Source organism: Stenella coeruleoalba (genome assembly GCF_951394435.1).
Source record: "Stenella coeruleoalba genome assembly, chromosome: 3".
NCBI classification, from domain to species: Eukaryota; Metazoa; Chordata; class Mammalia; order Artiodactyla; family Delphinidae; genus Stenella; species Stenella coeruleoalba.
Window position 1 is genome coordinate 12,331,176 of NC_137148.1, and position 21,851 is coordinate 12,353,026.

Below are 21,851 nucleotides of genomic sequence, written 5' to 3' on the forward strand. Positions count from 1 at the left end.
CAGATTGGGAAATGAAAAATGATGATTCTGAGTAATATGCAAGAAATGAATCCCAAAGTAGCTTTAAAATACCCAGCAAATCGTAGAGAGTGATTGCAAAGCCTTTTTTATACCCACCAGCAATCTGGGAGTTCATTTATTGGAGTACATTGGGAAAAGGCAGTTTTTCTGCTTTCTGACATATGCAGTGGGGCATTCTTGTCCAAATATGAATTCGTCTCGCTTGGAATTTTATTTGCAGATGTTGCCATTTCCAGTCACTCACACAGCCATGAGCCCTGAGACTTTTACTGCCAAGCTGTTGTTAGGAAAAGGACTTAAGAGAAGGTGAGGTCAAGGAGAACGATAAATTATCTTTTAAGAGGGTTCCAGTGGGAGAGCCCATTTATCCTGATAAGATAGTGGGACTGTTGAGTTGGTTCTCATTCTGAAATAAGCGTTCCCGTTTATAGGACACATGGAATCTATTCCAGTGCTGGAAAAACATACAGTGGTGATCCTCCTTAATGTTAAACAGACCCCTGTACACGGGGAGCTGTGTGCCTCAGCATTCTTCTAGAACTCTCTTCAAGTTGTCTTTGTTCTTTTTCGACGAGGAGTGTGGATTCTCACCAATGCAGTTTTTGTTTTTGTAAATTAAAGGACAGACCTTTCAAAGGCTAAATATAGGGATGTGAAACTTGTTCTAGAAGTATGCAGGTGGTTAGCAGCAGTGCCCACTTCACGTCAAGGAACCAGTGCACAGGCCATCAGTCTCCTGTGAGTGAGCGAAGCCACAGAAGCACTCGGCACAATACTGTCTTGTTGCCACGATGAAGACTGACTGTTGCATGCAAGTACTGTGCAAACTAAATTCTATCCTAAATCTTTTTTGCTCTTTAAGTTTTTTTGTTTGTTTGTTTGTTTTTTGGCGGTACGCGGGCCTCTCACTGCTGTGGCCTCTCCCGTTGCGGAGCACAGGCTCCAGACGCGCAGGCTCAGTGGCCATGGCTCACGGGCCCAGCCGCTCCGCGGCATGTGGGATCTTCCCGGACCGGGGCACGAACCCGCGTCCCCTGCATTGGCAGGCGGACTCTCAACCACTGCGCCACCAGGGAAGCCCCTTAAGTGTTTTTAAATGAATCCGAGTTTAAGGCATGGTAACGATGGGAGTAGTGTGTGACTGTGCATAGCAGACCACCAGTGCTCCTGTCTGGGCAGCCCCCCTGCCAGAGTGAGCCAGGTCCTTGCTAATCTTGCTCAACTGCAGTCTCCTCGCCTGGAAAATGTTTTTAAAAAGGAAGCTTGCTGCTATGGTTATTATGCTCTTCAAAAACTACAGTAAAGGTTATTTTTTTTATTTTCGGCAAACCACAATTATAAAATAATTTTAATTAGTTTTCTCACTTTTCACTAATCAAAGATGTATTTGTCCCTCTGAGCTTATGATGACAAGTTTGGCGGTGTGGGGGGGGGGGCCGGGGGGGAGGAAGTGTTACGTGCCGAACTTGTATACATGCATATTTCCAGCCAAAATGCAAAGAAATGTTAAGTTATTGGGCCTTATTTAAGGGGAATATACAAATTTTGAAATAGTAAAGCTTTTTGAAGTTCACGTGGAAAATAGGCTGAAAAGTTCCCTCCCAGTGCCCTGAAGGTCCCAGGTTAGGAGCCTCCAGGCCAGGCGACCTTGCCTTGTTCTGGAATTTGACCTTGCCTTGTTCTGGAAGCCTTTCCTCTCTCTCCTCAGCTGTCAGCCCCCTTCGGTGTGTGCTCTTTATATCCCTTCAGCTAGGCTTCGTGGCGTTTTATGCTGAAGAATTTCCTGCAGGTGCTCCAGCTGGCCTCAGGGTGGCGAGTCTGCCTGGGACCGGGTAATGCACTGGGAGTTCACCCTCCGAGGCTCCCGCTTCCCCTGCCTGCCCCTGAGGATGGGCAGGAGAGGCTGGGCTGAGGGGCCACAGCCCAGATGTTCCTCATGAGTTTTGACAGTTCTCACATAAAACCACACAAACGTGAACAAAGTGTACCAGCCCAACACAGAGTTGGTGTTTCTCTGAAACTGTATGCCAAGGGTTTAAAGAAAAAAAAAAAGGAAAATTCACAGACATATGGAGCAGCAGAGGGGAGGAGAGAACACCCATAGGCAACCAGTGACAATGTTCAGACAAATTTTTAGGCTTTTTATATGAAAAAATGATGTCTCTTTTATTTATACTTTTAAAATTTGACTGGAAGACATCATCTCTTAATGCTTTCCACCGTCCATTTTCTCAAATGCACGGTTAAAGAAAGTGTCTATTGTCACATCTTGTTAATAGTAGTAACAGTTCACACTGTCATGAAAATGGCCCTTTTGCAAAAAGACTAGAGTTTTTCTTCCTTCTAAGGATGGAGCCACTGAGAAACATCTGAGACAAAGGACATCTCCTCCAGGCAACCCCCCTTCCTCTTTTAGCTCTTAAATAAGCTGATGGATTATTTTAAGAAATGGCCCAATGGCCAGAAACACATGTGAAGTTGACGAAGAGTCTTCAGTAACAAGAAGGGACCGTGCTCGTTATGACGTAGAACTGGAAATGGAAGGTTTTTCCCTTTGTCTCTCTCGGGCACACAGCGCTTACCCAGCCCTGCTAGACCCTGCCCGGTGCGGAGGCTGTTTGGTTGTTTCCTCCTATTGCTTCCCTCCCCCCCCCCCGCCCCCACCCCGCCCCGGTCCTCAGCAGTGGCGTTCTATCACACGGGGCACTAATTAAAGCCAAGGACAGAATTTGTACCGTTAATTGGTGTTCAGAGCAGAGGCGTTCTTTTCATTCCCTTTGTCTCTGAGGCAGCTTTGTTCCTTCCTGGAATAACTCCAGGCCTCCCTTCCTTCCTTCCCACTGTAGTTACTCAGCTGCTTGAGTAACACCGAGGTGGGGAAGATGCTAACAGGACAACCTCTGCATGAGGAGTGCGGGGGATGCTAGAAGGCCGCCCTGGCCTTGCGCACTCCTCCTGAGACACATCATAGGTGGAGATATCACCTCCGGTGTTGGAGACGTGAAGAACTCTAGGAACAGTTGCCCTGATCCTCTTTTCATTTTGTGTTTTGGCTTTTGTTGTTGTTGTGTTAGTATGTGATATCCTGGAGAGGGAGTGGGCAGTCCTCAAGAAAGTATGAAATAATAATTTGAAAAATAAAATTCAGCGCCCTTCAGTTCTTACAGGGGAGTGAGGGGGCAAGATGTCATAAAATCAGGCGAGATAAGGTTAAGTGGATTGTGGATGTAGGGTGCACACATGCAGTTGCGCAAAAAGCCACAATTGTGTGGTTAACATTTTAATCCTGTTTTTCAAGTGCTTAGTTTTAGTTAGAGTAGCATTTTGCTTTTGGTAAAGGTGTTACTAAAATACAATTGTAAAAGGAATTCCTAATTGGTTAGGGCTTTTTGGTTCTCTGATTTTGAACCAAACAACCACGGACCCTAGGATATAATGTACTAGATACTTGCTTTGTGGTTTTGTGGGGTGGGGGGATGGAATCGTCCAGTTCCTCATTCTCCACAGCTGTAACTCTTTCTAAACTAATATTCCGTCCCTTGAGACCGAAACTTCAGCTAACCTACTGGGTGGATGACGTGAAGAGTGATAGTGCTTGGCAAGCTGATTGCAAAACATTCCAAGGCCAGTTTTTGTTTCCTGATGCTCCATAAAAATGAGTATAGGGCTCTATGAATGAGTTATGTGGCTCTAAAAAACGTTCATAAGTTTGTGTAGTTTATAGCATATTTTGGTTAGAAATGTTCTTATGTAATTCATGCATTTTCTGGAATGTAGGAAAAAGACTCAACAGTGTTGGCATTCTGAATCTGGTCTAAATTAAAAGTAATAATAAATTTATATACGAATGAAGAGAAATCTGTCACCACCTGAAATAAATCAATCACGTAGTTTAAATCACTAACTGCATAATGTTCTCTTAAACCATTTTGCAAGGGAGTGTCTTTGCATGTCCCTGGCTTCACCTAGAGCCATGTCCAACTGAAAAAATCTACACATTGCCCCCTAAAAAAATTCCTTGGCTTCCTCTTTAAGAAGGTAGCCCAAGGGCTTCCCTGGTGGCACAGTGGTTGAGAGTCCGCCTGCCGATGCAGGGGACACGGGTTCGTGCCCCGGTCCGGGAAGATCCCACATGCCGCGGAGAGGCTGGGCCCGTGAGCCATGGCCTCTGAGCCTGCGCGTCCGGAGCCTGTGCTCCGCAACGGGAGAGGCCAGAACAGTGAGAGCTCTGCGTATCGCCAAAAAAAAAAAAAGGTAGCCCAAGTTATTTTATCTTTTGCAACAATATGAAGACATTAATCGAAAGCATCAATATCCATCATGAAGAGCACAGTTCCAAATGTCAGCCTCCCTCAAATAAGATTAGATCTTCCACTGACTAACACTTTGTGCTTGACAGCAGGGACAGTTTTGCCCACGGGTTAAACATTCATGGTTCTAATTAGCAGTGTAAGAACCTCTGAAAGCCAGGATGAGATGGAGGGAATATTTTGTGAGCACCGTGTGATTCCTTTTTCCCCCACAAATTAACTTTCTGTTCCCTTGAAAGATGATTATCCATTCAGGGCAATAATATATACTGTATTGCCTTGGAAATAGCTTCCCAAATCAAGAAATTAAGAATCAACAACCCACCATTTTATCACAGAGGAAACCTCATTATCCCTAAGTCAGCAGTATACTAAATACTAAGCAATCTGAGAAAGATGCAGAAATTTTTTTTTTTAATTATGTTTTCTTTGTGTAAATAAAAGAACAGCCATTTGACTTTTGGGGTGGGGGGGGGGGACACAGAGGATCTCAGCCTCCGAAAAAGCCGAACAAACAGAGGCACCTTTGGGAGCTTTTGTGCTTTCTAAACGTTTAAGCAGCCCTGGGCCAGAGCAGCCTGCAGGATGTCATTCATTGCCAGCGTGGCGGTGTGGTCACGGCGGTCAGGGGCAGCACCCTCTCGTGCAGAACCCCCACAGAAGCAGCCTGGTCTCCGGCTGACACCTTTTAATCACGTAGGAGGGGGCCGTGGAGCCAGCTGAGGTGTCAGAGGGCCCCCTTCCCCCGCCTCTGCCCCCACTGGTGTCAGCGCTGGTGTCATCAGTCACTTCCAAGGCCCGGGACTTCACCTGCAGCCAGCGCCGCGTGGGGCGCAGGGTGGGCAGCAGGGCCACTCGCTGGCTGGAGAGCTTTCCATGTGAGGCTGCTGCTAACCGGCCTCTCACCCTTTAGACATCCCCGGGGGGTGCGGGGGGACCCGTCCATTCGGAGTATGGGGGCTGGGTTGGGAGTGTCAGGTTGGGGATGGCGGCATGGGGATGTAAACGTCTGCAGCTTGCAAGGTTATGTGTGTGTGTGTGTGTGTGTGTGTGTGTGTGTTTCTGGTCTCACTTTTATGTCGTTTTTTTTTTTTGGAAAAGTGTCTTTCTTTCATCCAGCAAGGATATCTTGAAACATCTGCTTTTGTCCTTGTATAAAAGTCAGGAATGAGCCCCAACCCCCTCCCAGCCCTCCCTGGCAAGGTAGCCCTTCAGGAATTTCTTTTGCCTTTTGGGGCAGCATAGAGTTTTGGTTGCAGGAAAAGCCTGCTGTTCATCTCCCCCAAAATATGTATTTCAAGGGCTAGTCCACATTAAAAACCAAACCAAAAGAAAACCAAAAAACAGAGAAAATGGCCCTGTCATTCCAAGGAGACAGGAACATGGGCTAGAAACTCTCCTCAAAAAAAGCCAGTTTGCCCAGAGCAGAGAAAGATCCCCTTAGAAGTAAGCCCCGGCATGACATTGGCATTCCAAAGAAGAGGGCTTTCTGACAGCGTCGTCGTTTTATGACCACATGGTTTTAACCATTCGAGGACGTCTGCTCCATCCTCCAGGCCAGCAGGTGACACAGGTCCTCCCGCCCTTCCCCGCCGCACCCCTGGGAGCGGGTCAGGCAGGCAGGTCACAGCACAGCCGTGTCTCTGCCACGGCCCCTTTTGCCCCTTGGCACGCGGCTGCCCTCTCTCAGCCTTCTGGTCACCAGGCATGGCATCTCCCAATCTCATCACTTCCTGGAAGCCAACAGCCTGGTGATAAACAGTCACCAGCAGCAGACCCACTGATACCTGGAATGTTCCTCGTCCCACAGATGAGCCAGGTCCAGTTCTGTTGAGGGCTTCATAACTCAGTTCACTAGATTTGTATTAAATGCCTTACATTGATCCAGACTCACCCACCCTTTCTATTATCCACTGTCAGTAATGACTCCTCCCTCCTCATTTCATTTCTGGGGTGTTTCAGCTTTCCACTTTGGCAGTATGTGATATCCTGTTCATCTGATTCGCCAGGGAAAGGATTATGCCATCTGCTTTTATCTTTATTTAAGTTCTTCACACTTCCTTTTGGGAAGTTCAAGCAGTGACATTCGGATGGAGGGCAAACCTTTCAAATGAGATGGGTTTTGACTAGAAATTCTCACAGGTTAGCATTTCTCACAAGAATGAATCTGAGGTGGAAGAACAGCGCTTGAAGTTTTGTGTTTGTGACACAGCCACGTTTTCCAAAGACTATGTAATGGTTTAGGTGTTTCGAGAAGCCGCACTAAGAATAAATAGCGTTTAGAGGTTCCCTAAGATTCAAAGAGTGAATTGCACGTGCGGCCGCTGTTTGCATGCTCTGTTTGGGTAGAGGTCACGAGCCTTGGGTCTCTCTTGCTTCTCACATTGCGGGGAGGTGCTGGTGCAAGGACCCTCTCTTTTTATGACACGACTCCCTAGGACTAGTGCACGAAACGGGTCAGCTGCTCTGTGTGTGCGCACACACCCTTGCTTTTCAGCCTTCACAAAGAAAAAGGTAGAGCAGCTGCTTCCAGTTGGGTCCAGTTGTTTCTAGTTGAGTGTTTTAATTGATGCCAGTAGTTATGTTATGTTCTTCCATTCAGCGGTCCCGGGAGGTGGCCTGAGAGTGAGCGCTCCCATGGTGTGAGTTCGTGGAAGGGGGCTGCACAGGGAACAGTGAATGTGTTGGTCATTCATGTGCGTTTTCTCAGGCAGCAGAGACCATGTGTTCTTCATTACTGCGTGATCCATGGCCGTGCTATGCTGGACCTCTGGTTAAATCTAGGGATTATTTAAAAAAAAAAAAAAAGCTGGGGAATTTATCTTGCTTCTTCGTGTTTTCTGTATTCACTTCATATTTGAAGCAGAGACAGAGTTCCCATTTTTGCATTGAGGACCCACTGCACCAAATGGCGAAGTACGTGAAACTGGTTTATAATACTCTTCTGCCACATTTTCAGTCGTTACCATCCCACATCCGCGCTCGGTGCCTCTGTGCAGCTTCTAACTTTTTAAAAAAGATTGTTTCCCATGTTAACATGCATTTGCCATGACAGTGACAGCCCGGAGTGAAGCCCTGGCCCGCCTGAGCCTAGGGGTGTGCAGAGGAGCAGATAACCCCCCGAGGATGCAGCGTCCTGTCCAAGCCTGTGTCTCAGCCCCTGCTGAGGCACAAATTAAGAAACAAGGGCTCTCACACACAGAAGATGAGTGAGGTGACCAGATGGAAAATTAGGAGTCTAGCAAGAAAAGTTTTCAGATACTTATTCACAAATAGAAAAAGGATTTAAATTGGGGCAAGTATTATAAAATACTTGCTCTTATATTCTGACCCACCAAAAGTGTAACCATATCACCAGGCAGTCAGTTACTTCTTCTTAGTTACTTAAAGTTCTGCAAGTAATACCCCAGCTTCATCTCACTCCTCACTGTTGTGAATTAAGACACCTAGCCTGCCCAGGCAATTGTAATCACTGTGTAAATCAGAGAGATGTGATCCCGAGAAAGGCATCCGGAAGAATGATTTAGGATGACCTCACCTTCTATGTGACCTTCAGGAGAATTTCTAGTGTGTGATCGTTTTCAATTATTATTCCCCCCCAAAAAAGTTACCTTGATTCTAAAAGCAGGGAATTAAAATCCAGTTTGAAAAATGTAGAGACAAATGACAATCGTTTACTCAGAAAATTTTGCTCTAAAATACGTTAACCAACCCAGTCAGCAATCATAAGCTAACAACTTACTCTCTCTTTGATTTATAAGTAATCTGGAGACCCGACTTCCACGTGTCCATTACAACCTTCCTGGTACAGTGGAAGAATTCCCTAAATAAAAGGTGATTTGCTGCATTGAATTCATGACAAGACGGTGGTTTGAGAGAGTGCCAGAGGCCAGGCATGCCTGATCACACCCTCCAGTCTGTTCTAAAATGGTCTGGTGGAATTGGTTTCAGCCTTAAAGTGTCCTTGAATTATCTTTTTCTAGCCCATAGCAGTAATGGCTAAATAAGCAATTCTTTAAGTCCTTCCAACCAGAGCTGTAAATTAGCACTTTGCTTTGGGAGGGTGCCAGGCTCTGAGTTCAGCTTACCCTGTTTGGGGTCCGCATCAAGACAGCCCTGCAAGGTTCACTTGACAGATATTTTTGAACACCTACAATGGACAGAAAGATGGGAATACCTTTCTTTAAAACTAATCAGCTAAAATTGCTCTGGGAGCCTCCGTGGAGGAGCCATTGAAATGTGAGTCAGCTGTTTGTTGGAAAGCGTCCCAGTGTGGAGTGTCCGCCTCTGCGTGGTGGTCGTGCCTCAGACGTGACAGGCCGTTGGCGCTGGTCCCACGTGTGCACGTTTGGCCGGTGCTGCAGAGCGCAGGGTGCCTGTCACAGCAGACGCTCGGTGACACAGCGAAGACGGCAGCACCAGCCGGCAGAGAGATCCGGCTTTGCTCTCCAACTGCTCTTTCTTCCTCCTCTCAGCCCGGGGTGCCTGTCTTTCAGATGGACCCTTACACATCTCACCACCCCACTGCATCCTGTTTTATTGCTTGTCTTTCGCAGTTTCCCTTTTCTGTGTAAAAATGTGAGTACTGCCTCGTGTTTGTGTTAGGCTATATGTTGACAAAGGCGTTTTTGTTCCTTTTCCCCGCAGCAGCCTGGTAAAGAATCGCAGTCATTTCACCGTTAGGTAACTGGACGACTTGTCAGATACCCACGCCCAGTACCTGCCAGGGAGAGTGTGGAACCGCTGCCCCATTGCTTTGAGTGACCATTAATCTGTGAGGCGCTCGCTTGAAGGGAAAGGCAAACCTTATACTCTAGAGATACAGTCTGAACAAAGCAGCAGCGATCTCTGTCCTCCTGGAGCCCCTGTGCTGCTAGGGCTGAAATGAAGGCAAGCAAGAGGGCGTGTTGGTGAAGCGTGTTCAAACTCAGGGGCTGGCCTTTTGAATTCAGGGACAGCACCCTCGGCAATCCGGTCTGTGCTCTGGGACACTTAGGAACATCTTCACGCCTTCTTACCATCGTGAAAACAAGGGGAGGGTTAAAATGAAACGTGATCCTTTTCTCAGTCTGCAGCTAGCAGGATATGGTCCCTTTTCCTTTTTTTCTTACATTAGAAAAAAAAAAAAGGCTTTATTAATCACAGATGTCTCAACTGTCGAGACGGGGACTAGAGGGCGGTTTCCCTTCTCCCAGCAGTTTGGGGCTGTGTGTGTTCCCATGGTGGAACTCTCCTGTGGCGGCCAGAGGGGCAGGGCTCCCGCTTCCCCCTCCTTTTTTTTTAAGTTTTTTTCTTAATTTTAAGAAGAAATCTAGCATGGACTTTGGGTGAACTCTGACTTCAGCAGAGAACCATCTTTGTGGGGTTGTTTTCCCTTCAAAATAAGAGAAACTTTGATTTCCCCTCTTAGGGCTTCAGGCAGCTCACAACTGGCTTTCTCTTATACACACATGAGCGTCTTTTGAAATGAGTGGGACGTGCTGACAGTATCTTTATGCTACAGTTTACCCTGTCCTCTTAATAAGGGACAAGTTATTTTTTTAAATGGAAACAGAATGAAGTAATTCATCTAAGTTGCCTCACTCATCGTTCATACATCAAAAATGACTTTGAGTATGTAGCTGTTTACCACGCTAGGCCTATGATTGGAAAATCATTAATCCAAATCGCCATTGTCTGGGTACTCACAGTTTTGCATGCATGCCATGTAGCAAGCTCTGTGCTACCAGGGAGTCCGGGAGAAGCTTGCCTCAACCATCTTATGTTTGCAAATAGCAGTTTACAATTTGCAAAGCTCATTCCTTCTCGCTCCTTCATGTAATCCTACCGTAGCCCTGGGAGATGAGGGAATTCAGGTGCCAGGATGTTGGCCTGGGTCAGGGCCGTGGAGTGGAAGAGCCAGTCTCAAACTCAGACCCTGTGACAAGTCCAGAGTCCTTCCGACGTCCTCAGCTGATCTCCCACCTGGACCTTGCATCAGCGGAGCTTCCCCAGGCTGGGAAGAGACAGGCACATCCCAACGAGGCGTGTTGTGAGTGCCGGCATCCTCATAGATGCGGACGGCGGTGACAGGGTGGAAAGGCAGCAGTACTGAATGTACTGAGTGTTAAGTCTTTTTTGTCTTCCAAGAAAGTAGGAGTTGAGGGGAAGGCAAGAGATGGGAACTGAAGATGGGAACAGGGACAGTACAGTTGCCTTGAGTGACAAATGAGTTTTCCATCGTCTTTCTCAGGTGAGTTCAGTCCCGACCCCTCTTTTTGCCGCCTTGCCCACACCGCACGTGCTGGGGGGTGTTCACGTGCTCCCCACACTCACCAAGGGCTCCTGGGCCTGGCTCTCGCCTGCAAGAAGGCATCACGTAGGGCAGGCCGGTACAGGGACAGCTCTCATCTACTCTGAGTTACCATCTTGTACGTACATAGTTCAGACTCACAAGCTGGACGAAAATTAGATGTGACCTGTAGCTCGTCTCCAAACTGGTGGGGTATAGCACCAAGTCAGGATGTCACTGTTCACGGGGTCAACGTACGTTATCAGGCTCGTGAGCTCAGGCTGGAAAACAGCCTGTAGCTGGCAGTCAATTCACTGACTCACCCGTTCGGTTGTTGGTTTTTGGTTTTTTTTTGCTGCATGAAGGATCTTAGTTCCCCAAGCAGGGGTCGAACCTGGGCCTCTGCAGTGGAAGCTCAGAGTCTTAGCCACTGGACCGTCAGGGAAGTCCCGACCCATTCGTTATATATTCACCATAAACTTACTAAGCTCCAAGGATGTGCCAGCTGAGCACGTAGCTGTAAACAAACCAGACCCAGCGCCCGCCCACGTGTAGCCTGGAGTCTAGGTCACGGTGGCTTCCTGTCCTGACAGTTACCCAGCTGCAACTGCAGTCATGAAAGAGAGCCTGGCCGTGGGCCTCCGCCCTAGGATTACTCTTGTCATTGGCCTGAGCCGCCCACAATCCACCTGAACAGAGAGGAGGGGTCTCAGAGGGAGGAAGGGGGCCTTCCCAGCAGCGTCTGTGCCCAATCGTGACCCTTCAGACGCAGCGGGGCAGAGCCGCCGGGAGCTCAGCTGCGTGAGGCACCTGTGTGCAGACCAGTAATTTAGAATCTTCCCAAGGAGACCACCGAACTCGTTTATCGTGTGAGTCACGATAACTCCGGTAACACTGGAGACCTTAATTCTACTAGATGTCATTAGGACCCGTTGTTTAATTTAAATTTTGCATCAGAGCAGTGGGTCTAGTGGTCAGAGTCTGTTCTTAAGATAACAAAAAATAATAGCAGGTCCTTTATTTCATTCTATTGATAATTGACTTAAGTAATTTTTAAGTGTTTTAAAATCTGATTTATGCATTATGTCACAGAGCATGTAAATGGACTGTTAAAATCCATTGATTTGGGCAAAATGAGTTTCTATGTTGAAAAGAAAAAAATAAGATTTTTTTTTGGAAAGTGTCAAACAGCATGAAGAATTAAGTATTATTGTTAAAAACAAACTGGCGAGAGAAGGAACGTATCTGTTTGCTTTAGTTTGTGGTCATTTTTTCATTGCTAATCCCCCGGATTGTGACTAATGTATCAGATCTGCGCACAGCACGAAATATCTGTTAATCTTAGAGGCAGGGGAAGACATTTTCCCTCTACATTTTCAGACTTCTGAAACGAAATAGATTTTCAAGGTAAAATTTAAGAAACGACGAAATTTTCTTCTTAGTTTGTAATTGCTGCTAGCATATTTCTAAGTCATGAATATTCCAGTAAAGTGAAATAATGTCACTTAAGTGACGATAAATAGTAGCTCAAGAAGAGAACCGCTATTCCCTGAAGCCCTGGTGAGCTCTGACCTTGGACAGCTTTGCCTCGCTCCTGGGTCTAGGCTGGACTGGTCAGGCCACGGCCACGTTGGTAATGCTCAACCTGCCAACTGAGGGAAAAAATCTCTTTTGAACCTACTTCTCAAAGTGCAGAGAACCAACTCTTACGCAGCTGAGCACCCAGAGAGAAGCTTGGCAGTGTCGTCTCTAATCTCTTTTTCTTTCTGAACCATTTGGTGAACCACCATCTCCTTTCCTAAGCAAGGCAGGGACGCCCTGAGAATCACACTTGCAAAGCCAGCCGGGTCCCACGAGGCCTTGGTGATGGACTGCAGTTCATCGCCTCGTGCCGCCCAAGGCCGCTGGGGCTGCTGCCCGGGGGCGAGGTCTGCGTGTCGGGGCGACGGCCCTCAGCTGCCCACCCGGCCCAGAGCGCTCACTTCTCCGTAACCCCGCACGTTTGGGGGACACAGAGACTGTGCCAGGTCTCCCGGTGGGCGGCCTCTTCACTGAAGGTTCGTATTATGGGCCGCGTTGCTCCCGTGCTGCGTCCCCCCAGATGCTTGCTTTTAGGCTCCCAGACACGTGGAAGGTTCGTTCGTTGGCTTAGGCGGTGTCCCCGTCACTTGGGACGTGTGAGGGTTCTGCTGGTGACGTTGAGGCCTGCAGTTGATGCGGTTTTATGAAAGCGAGTCTGCCTCTGTCGTTTTCCTACCACGGAGCTCCATCACGGACGCTCGTCACCTGTCGGGGACGCGCCCACCCCCCCCTCCAGCCGGGCGCCACCTTCGTGGTTCTCTGTCTCGTGTGGTTGCGGCTGAGTGAATATTCCTCGAAGCAACGCCCGTCCCGAGAACAGGGCCGCGGGTCAGCTTGCTCTGTTTCTCTGGGCTGGGATTTCTGCTGTTTCCAGTCAGTACTTCCTAGGTGTCTGCTGTACGCCAGGCACCGCGCCAGGCCCCGGGCACACCTTCGGAGACACGTCAGACGAGGCCCCCGCCCTCCTGGAGCTTACGTCCTTGTGAGCTCCTCCTGATGGGTTGTTCAGGCCCAGCTCCTTCAAAGGCCAGCTTCAGCGTCACCTCCTTTAGGAAGGCCTCTGTGATCCCTCCACCTGATTCCCCTTCTTCTCAACCTCTACGAGAGTTTGTACTCGCTTACAGCATGAAGTGTCACAGCTCTGCCTGAATGATGGTTATGTGATCACTGAAAGCCCTGCAGGTGGGTCCCCGGGGTAAAGGAGGATGTAGGCTTTGCCATCTCTGTCCAGTGGCAAGTACAGGGCTTGGCTCTGCATGCCAGCACAGTAAAGGCACAGTAAACGCCTATGAAGTACATCCCCTGCTGTGGCCAGCACAGTGCCTTGCTAATATTGATAGTGGGTACTTAGAAACACTTTAGCTGAGTAAAGTATCATCTACACGTGGACTGTGCAACCCCTCCTCTTCCTTCTGTCCTTCCTGTTGTCACCGCAGCAGGAGTGCCCAGGGTAGTGACAGTGCCTGCCTTGTTTGCCCTTTACCCTAAGTCAGCACCTGAGAAAGTCCCCAGGAAGCTCCTTACAGCAGGCGTGCTGTTTACTTCATGGCTTCGTTCTGCTGCCTCCTCCCGATGGTACCTGAGGAAAACGAGGCTGACGTGGGGACGTTTTAGTCACTCTTCTGTGAAAAGAAATAAAATAAAAATATATGCTCACACACACATATATACACGAGGAAGGGGGGGGATGCTGTATTGAGCCTGAGTCTGCCTCTGAGAAAATCTAGACTTTGAAGAATGAGTGATCCGGCTTGGAACGCGTCATCTGTTTATGGAAGATTATACCCTCTCCCCTGCTCCCCTGCAAGGCTCGGCCGAGGAGGGAACGGGCAGCAGTTAGACGGCGCTCCGCTGTCTCGCCCGGGCATCTGAGCGTGAGCGGGAAACTGCTGTCAACTCTGTCGTACATGTAATCACAGGACTGGAATTAACTGCCTTGCTTTGTAACTGCAGCAGGTAATGGTCTCCAGTGCCGCAGAGGTAAATACAGCTAATACAGGCAGCTGAATAACATCATCTTTTTAAAGGTTAATTTTAATTTTCAAGACTTAACAAGATTTAAGAAAATAACAAGCATATAGTGAATGATCTCGCTCCTTCCATTTCCTACAGTGAAGCGGTTTATTCCATTTTGCTGTGGGAGGAGTCCTCCAGAGTCCAGTGCTCGGGACAGGGCCAAGAAGTGTCCCAGGTCACTGGTCTTCTGTTTGTAAAGTAACGTCTCACGTAATTCCACAGATCTGTTGAGTGTCAGCTGTTACCTAAGTGTGTTTATGTCTCCTTTTTTCTCCTGAAAAATTAACAACTCAGGGTCGACTATATTTAATTTTTCAAGTCCAGTGAGAAGATTCATTTGGATATATCTTCAAGTAACATTTTGGTTACTTGAGGAAGGTTTCTCCTACTCACATTTCTTTTTAAAACGTGTTGTTGTTGTTTTGTCAAGTGTTACTGGTATTTTCTCCAACACGTGAAGTAACTTTGCTGAGGCTGAGAGCAGAGGCTGCAGATGCCTGTGTAGTTCCAGAGAACAGCTGGGAAACAAGGGGCCGTGAGCCGGATTTCCCAGTGAACCAGCCAGCTTTACCCTTCCACACTGAACTTTCTAGAAGGGTGCCGTTTGTCACAATGCCTGACCAGCTCACGTCTATACCGATTTATACACCCACGCACGTGTACATACATACAAGTATACCTCGTTTTATAGCACTTTGTTTTTCTGTACTTCACAGATGCTGCATTTTTAACTAATCGAAGGTTTGTGGCAGCTCTGCATCGAGCAAGTCTGTTGGAGCCATTTTTCCAATGGCGTTTGCTTGCTTTTGTCTCTGTGTCACATTTTGTTGAGTCTTGCAATTTTTCAAACCCTCCACCAGCAAAAAGATTACAGCTCGCTGAAGGTTCAGATGATGGTTAGCATTTTTTAACAATAAAGTATTTCTTAATTAAAGTATGTACATTTTTTTAGACAATGCTGTCGGACACTGAATAGACTACAATAAGTGGAAACATAACTTTTATATGCCCTAGGAAACCAAAAACTCTGTGACTCACTTTATTGCGTTATTGACTTTACGGCAGTGGTCTGGAACCGAACCCACGACGTCCCCAAGGTGTGCCTGTACTCGTGTGTGTTTATTTATTTTTTTAAACATTTTATTTTTTAATTTATTTATTTTTGGCTACGTTAGGTCTCTGTTGCTGCGCGTGGGTTTTCTCTAGTTGCGGCGAGCAGGGGCTACTCTTCGTTGCAGTGCATGGGGTCTAGGCACACGGGCTTCAGTAGCTGTGACTCGTGGGCTCTAGAGTGCAGGCTCAGTAGTTGTGGCTTGTGGGCTCAGTAGTTGTGGCTCGTAGCCTCTAGAGCACAGGCTCAGTAGTTGTGGTGCACAGGCTTAGCTGCTCCACGGCATGTGGGATCTTCCCAGACCAGGGCTCGAACCCGTGTCCCCTGCATTGGCAGGCAGATTCTTAACCACTGCGCCGCCAAGGAAGCCCATGTTTATTTATTGAGTGGTACTTCTATTCATGGGAGTGAGTGAAACTGTATATTTATCCACCAGGATTAGTTTTTAACTTCCTTTAAATTCTTCTTTAAGCCATTCTTTCTTGGTTCTTGTCTGTCAAGGAGATGGGTGAAAATAATTCAAACAGTGTGTCCTCCAATGTCTGTGATATTTTAAGTGACAGTGACATTTTGAGCCTGTGCGATAATGATGCTGGTCTCCAGGACTGGTGACTTGGGGGGTTTTGGAGGGGGCAATACACCTGGAGAAAAATCACCTCTAGCAAAGCTCAAGTTGGGGAGCCATTGGATGGGTGAGCATGTGGACATTCCCCCCAGGGCAGAGCCACCAGACACCGCTCCCGGCGGCCCCTGAACCTGGTGTTCACCTGGGTGGTGACGCTGCTCGTCGGCACAGCGGCACCAACAGGACTCTGGGGGCTGCCAGTCACACTTGTTTGTTTCTCGCTCTTGCCCCGCAGACTCGCTGTCCGTCTCCAGCAATGATGCCAGCCCGCCTGCCTCCGTGGCCTCCCTCCAGCCCCACATGATGGGGGCGCAGAGCTCCCCGGGCCCCAAGCGCCCAGGCAACACGCTGCGCAAGTGGCTGACGAGCCCGGTGCGGCGGCTGAGCAGCGGCAAGGCTGACGGGCACGTGAAGAAGCTGGCCCACAAGCACAAGAAGAGCAGGGAGGTCCGCAAAAGTGCCGACGCCGGCTCGCAGAAGGACTCGGACGACAGCGCGGCCACCCCGCAGGACGAGACGGTGGAAGAGGTCAGGGCCTCCGGCATCTCCCTCCGGGTCGTGGGAACAGCGAATACACTCGTCTGGTGGTTTTCCCTAAGTTCTGGAAAGGACCAGGGTCAGAGCCCCGCTCCGTTCCTCTAGCAGCGTCTAGAGTCAGGGACCCACGCGTGGCCTCGGATCAAGAAATCAGAGGACCATGGGCAGCCCCGCCTGCTTCAGGAGAATATGGTGCCCAGCCACCGTAGCCCCCTCTCACCTCCATCACAGGCAAAGCCAGGGGTGCCTCCCGGGAGGCAAAAGATTTACGTGGCCCCTGAGGTTAGCACTCAACCACGGGGGCAGCATTTTGCAAGGAAAGCACCAGTTTTAGACTTGGAAGGACTAAGGGAATGTTTGCATCCTCTAGTTACCTCCACCACCACCCCTGCCCCCGTACTCATACATATTCATGCTTATGTCTTGTCCTGAGTAGAAAGCACACAGTTAATATACTTTGCTAACCCAGCAGTAAACACTGGATTATTCCCATGTCATCGAAGATAAATGTATGTAGGTCAGCCAGGAATTATTTTTAATTTCCCCTTTTTTGGAGGAGGTGGGAGCTTAAAATTATACTGCAAGGAACCGAATTCCTTTATGGTCCCCAAGATGAACCTTCAGCAGTGTGGTGTCAGTGAGGGGCCCTCAGAGTTTTTAACTTGGACCCCTATCCCCCAGTTCCCTCACAGGCTCAAAAAAAGGCAGAGAGAGAGAGAGAAGACAGGATTTGTGTCGTTCAATGTATTTTGCAGATGTGGGGTTTCTGCTGCCTTTTGCCCAGGCGTGTTTTCGCCGTGGGTTTTCACAGGAGCGTAGGGTTCATTTACGTCCTCATCTCTCTGTTTTATATACTGTGTCCCCGTGATAGAAATGAAAAACTGAAATTTTTTTCTAAAAGTAAGAGTAGGGGGAAATTAATGGGATACTTAACTCAGATTCTTAAAGTACACCTTGAATTGTATTTTTCTCTGTGTCCTCCTGACGTCAGTGAGTTTTATTTGAGCAAAGTAACAAAAAGTGAAGTATGAGACTAGAGAAACTAAGGGTTATGTTCAGATTTTTGAACCTTCTTTTTAAATGGGCTTCTGGAAGATCAGATGTGTTCAGAGCCTAACGGTTAACGTTGGCAGTCCCTTCCCAAGACACTGTCAGTGGCCCTTCCCTTGTCCAAGTTGGCAAGCGAGGGAGCTGGGTTGCTGGAGGGAGTGGAAGCTCCCGCCAGGGTTGGAAGGAGCTTGGCCTTGACTTCTGCTCTCAGTTTCGATGCCGGCTGTGCTTTTCCAGTTAACCCCTGAGGGCTCAGTTTCTGTGAACTGACATTGGACAGTCAGGGCCGGGTTCCAATGGGCGAATGTCGGTCTGGTTTCAGAGAGGCCGGAACGAGGGCCTGAGCAGCGGCACGCTCTCCAAATCCTCGTCCTCGGGCATGCAGAGCTGCGGAGAGGAAGAAGGGGAGGAGGGGGCCGACGCCGTGCCCCTGCCCCCGCCCATGGCCATCCAGCAGCACAGCCTGCTGCAGCCGGATTCACAGGACGACAAGGTAAGGGGGGCCCACGCCCACACCGAGCCTCACCAGGAGAGGGCCTGGCGGTTGCCTGCCGCTGTGCCCCGGCCTCCTTGCAGGACATAGAGAGCGACCCGGGCTGCGAAAAGGCACCTGGAAGATGCCTTTCACCCCAAAAATATAGATAGCAAAGGGCATTTAGACTAAGCTGTAGGAACCCACGCAGTCTCTCATACACGTGTGCTTGTATAAATACGTTCAGTGCATTTTTAATGGATGCTTTCGTAATTGCTACTTTTCAAGTCATTTTAATTTTTCTCACTGTACTAACCAGGGTCCCTGAGAGGGCAGAGAAGTCGCACGCCACCTGCGTGATTGCATCCTAAACGCACATGAGCCCATCTGGTTCTCTCTGTTAGGTGTCTGCAGACAGGTGTGGTTTTCAGATGGGATGGTATTGCTGTCCAGTTCCTTTTACCAACGTGGCAAACATGGGTCAAACCGGAGTTTGTCAAAGTGCAGGAATCAGTTCAAAACCATGAATTTCCTCTTTGGATGTATGCAGAGGCTTCAAGCCAAGTAAATCTTATTTTTTTGTTTTCTGGGCTTTTTTGAGTTCTTACATAATCTAAAATTACTCTGTACAGCCCTAAAATATCAAGAAGGAAACCTGGTAACTGTGGCTTATACATCCTCTCAATTTCTGGCCCATCCTGCTTCTCCAAATTGGCAGGTGTTGAAAACCATCCTATGGAGTCATTACTGGTGCTTTTTTTTTGGCAGAAACTAAGGTTTCTGAATAAAACAGATGTTTTCGTCAGTTTTCCCCCTTCTTCCCCTTTTTCCTTCCCTGACTTCCCTCAGTGCTAACACAGTCACTCGCTGGATGGGCCCGTGCGTGATGACCCGGGGTCGCCCTGGTTCAGTGATCGACGGCCGTGAGGCCAAAGGCCGATCACGCATTAGCCTTAACCTAAGGCGCCTTCTCTGTAGAACTCCTCTTCTCCCTCCTGCTCCGGGGCCCTCAGTGCACAGCAGGGGCGCAGTGGGCTTGGCAGAAGGAGGGAGCTTGGGTTCGAGTCTGGGGTTTGGAGGGCATCTGAGGTACAGACCCCGTGCCATGGGCGGGGGGGGGGGGGGCGGGGGGCAGGGTGGCCTGAGATGGGAGAGAAGCTCACGCCCCACTGCCCAGAGCAGACCCGCCAGGAAGCCAGGCTCTGACAGCTCCTGGGTTATTTTGTGGCGTTCTAAGCCATAGCTCTTTAAAAGCAGAAAACTGGAATTGCGTAAATGTGGAGGTTAGCCGAAAGTGAGGTGCCAGGCCTGGCTGACTTACTCACCAAATAAGAGGGTCTTTTTCTCCACTGAAAGAGTGGATTGCACTATATTCTTCTGTTTGCCAAAGTCATTTATCAGTTATTGTGTTGCCTCTTTGGGTATTACCCACAGAAATTCTTCCTTTACAAAAGTCTATAGTGATGTTCCCGGAGAGTATATTATCTTGTGACTAATGTTTTGTTTTGTTCTGTTTTCTCTTTTCGTAAACTTTCACTGCAGCATTATGTTGATTTGTGTTCCGTGTCTGTTTTGGCTCAGTTTCCTTACCTCTCCATTTGAATTTTTTCCTTGTTTTCTTCACCTCATCTTCCAGATTTCATTAGACCAAGCCAACATTTGTTTTGCCAAGTGCATATCTGGATCCGCATTGTAACAGCCTCGTTGTAAACGTATAAATCCGTATCTGTCTGCTGTGAGACATGCATCGTTAGGACAGCTAGCCGTGTGTCACATGCATCTCTGCTGTCCTTAATATGAAGCAAGGTTCATATTACACCCCTCTTCTAGTTTCCAGTAAATTAACGGTGCAAGTAATCTGCAAACACAGCGTGTTTGCTAATTACTGAAACTCGAACTCAGTAGCCCCTCCCCCAGATTCCTTACCTGTCCACCCCTGTACACCCCGACTCTAGCCGTAAATGGCATCTGATAGCTTGTGAGGCCACAGATCTCCTGTCCTCTGCACTAATCACTGGGGAAGTGGATGGCACAGAAAATGGTGAGCTTGTCCCCCTCTTCCCTGTCTGGCCAGTACTCCCGGTTCCTTTCCTTTTCTTGTTTCTTTCTTTTAACCCCATCCACAAAGTAAAGCCATTTTTAGTATCCAGTTTTGTTTCCCGATTTTTTAAAGGGTTCACTCATTAGCCCTTAAGCCTTTCACTCTTCTGTTGATCAGATTCTCTGCCTTTTCCTCCTTAGCCAGTAGCCTAGCCAGCAGTTGCAAAAGTTAGACTTTTCCCGTGCCCAGTCACCTCTTTGAAAAACATTCTGATGGTACATGACTGCTGATTAGAAACAGACTTTGTCTGCTTTCCACATGTATCCCAGACAGGTCTTATTTAGTATTTCATGTCAGAATATTGTAAATTTTAAAAGATGACTTTAAATAAATGCAAACAAAGACAAACTTGTGGTCTTTTTGTCTGGAATTACTTTTGAAAGGAGATTGAGCTTGCAGGAGAATTCTGTCTGCCCAGTGACTAACACGAGGCATTTCCCTCCCCCTCTCTTTTTCTCAACTTCCTCCATAGGCCTCTTCTCGGTTATTAGTCCGCCCCACCAGCTCCGAAACGCCGAGCGCAGCCGAGCTTGTCAGTGCGATCGAGGAACTCGTGAAAAGCAAGATGGTAAGGCTCCCCAGAGACTCAGGCTGAGGTCTGGAAGCTGCTCCAGGGTGCTACTTGTAGGTGGGCGGGCCCTCGTCCAGGTGTGGCTCTGGTCTGCAGGACAGAGTTCGGGAAGCCCAGGCCCACCCTCAGGTTCAGTAATTGGCTTGAAGGACTTACAGAACTTAGAGAAGCCGCAGATGCGGTTCATTGCTGTGAAAAGACACAGGTGAAGATCAGCCAGGGAAGGGGTGCAGGAGCAGGTCCAGGAGGGTCAGGTTCAAGCTGCCATTGTCCTCTCCCAGTGGAGACTCTCCCCACCTCGCACAGTGTGTGATGATATGTGCAGGGTGTCACCAGCCAGGACACCCCCCGCCCCGCCAAGCCTTGGTGTTCAGAGTTTTTATTTGGGCTCAGTCACATACACGAGGGTGAGCTCACATGGCTCACCCTTGTCCCCTGCCTCTCCAGGGATTAAGACAGGACGTGGACCAAAGCCCTCACCCAAAGTCACACTGTTAGCATAGACTGTCTGTCTTAGCCCCCAAACCCCAGGTAAACAGAGACTTCATCAGGCAGGACATTCCACAGGCTTAGAGGGACCTCCCAGGAGCCAAGGTCAGTCCTTTCCTGCACCCACATTGTCTGCGGTGCTGGCACCGTCATAGCCAGTGTGGTCAACTCCAGTCTTGTCCGAAGCTGTGCACAGGGTCATTGGACTCCCAGGTGCCACTGGGAGTCTCTCTCTCTGTCTCTGAGATCTTTCACTTGGGTTTGCAGTGTATGAGAGAGAAGGGTTTGCATTGCTGTATAAGGGCTTTATTCTTTTTGTGACCTCTCTGTTGCCAGTTGGTCAACATGGATTCATTTAATAAAAGCCCCAAATCAAATGTCGATTTATTGAAGTTAGACAGGTTTGCATTGTTTCTAACAAATTCAAGTCAATAAACTTCTGTGTTTCTTTAGTTTTCCTGTGAAATAGAAAACCCAGTAATGGTAACAACATTTTAGACTAGTATATCCTGCTACCCTACAACATCTTTTAAAAGTCACACCTCCTAAAGTAAAAGCCCTTGGCCTCTCCCACATTCCATTCTCCATAAGAGTTTGATGTTTTTCCCTCCAGCCAGTTTCTTTGTATATACTCCCCACAGCAACCCTACGAGGTAGGCATGTACTATCATATTCTCATTTTACAGATGAGAAAAC

At 48.3% G+C, this 21,851-nt stretch overlaps 1 protein-coding gene across 15 annotated transcripts in view; it reads left to right on the forward strand.

Annotated features, from left to right (window-relative positions):
• The window catches only part of TRIO (trio Rho guanine nucleotide exchange factor), a 372,206-nt gene that overhangs the window by 315,306 nt on the left and 35,049 nt on the right, over positions 1–21,851 (forward strand). For 14 of the 15 annotated variants that reach the window (XM_079917624.1, XM_079917622.1, XM_079917617.1 and 11 more), the window contains 3 exons: positions 16,171–16,463; positions 17,845–18,015; positions 20,568–20,663. In XM_079917624.1, coding sequence (XP_079773750.1) covers positions 16,171–16,463; positions 17,845–18,015; positions 20,568–20,663 — 560 coding nt within the window. The remainder of the gene's footprint in view (positions 1–16,170; positions 16,464–17,844; positions 18,016–20,567; positions 20,664–21,851) is intronic. The other variant, XM_079917625.1, reaches the window with a different exon arrangement.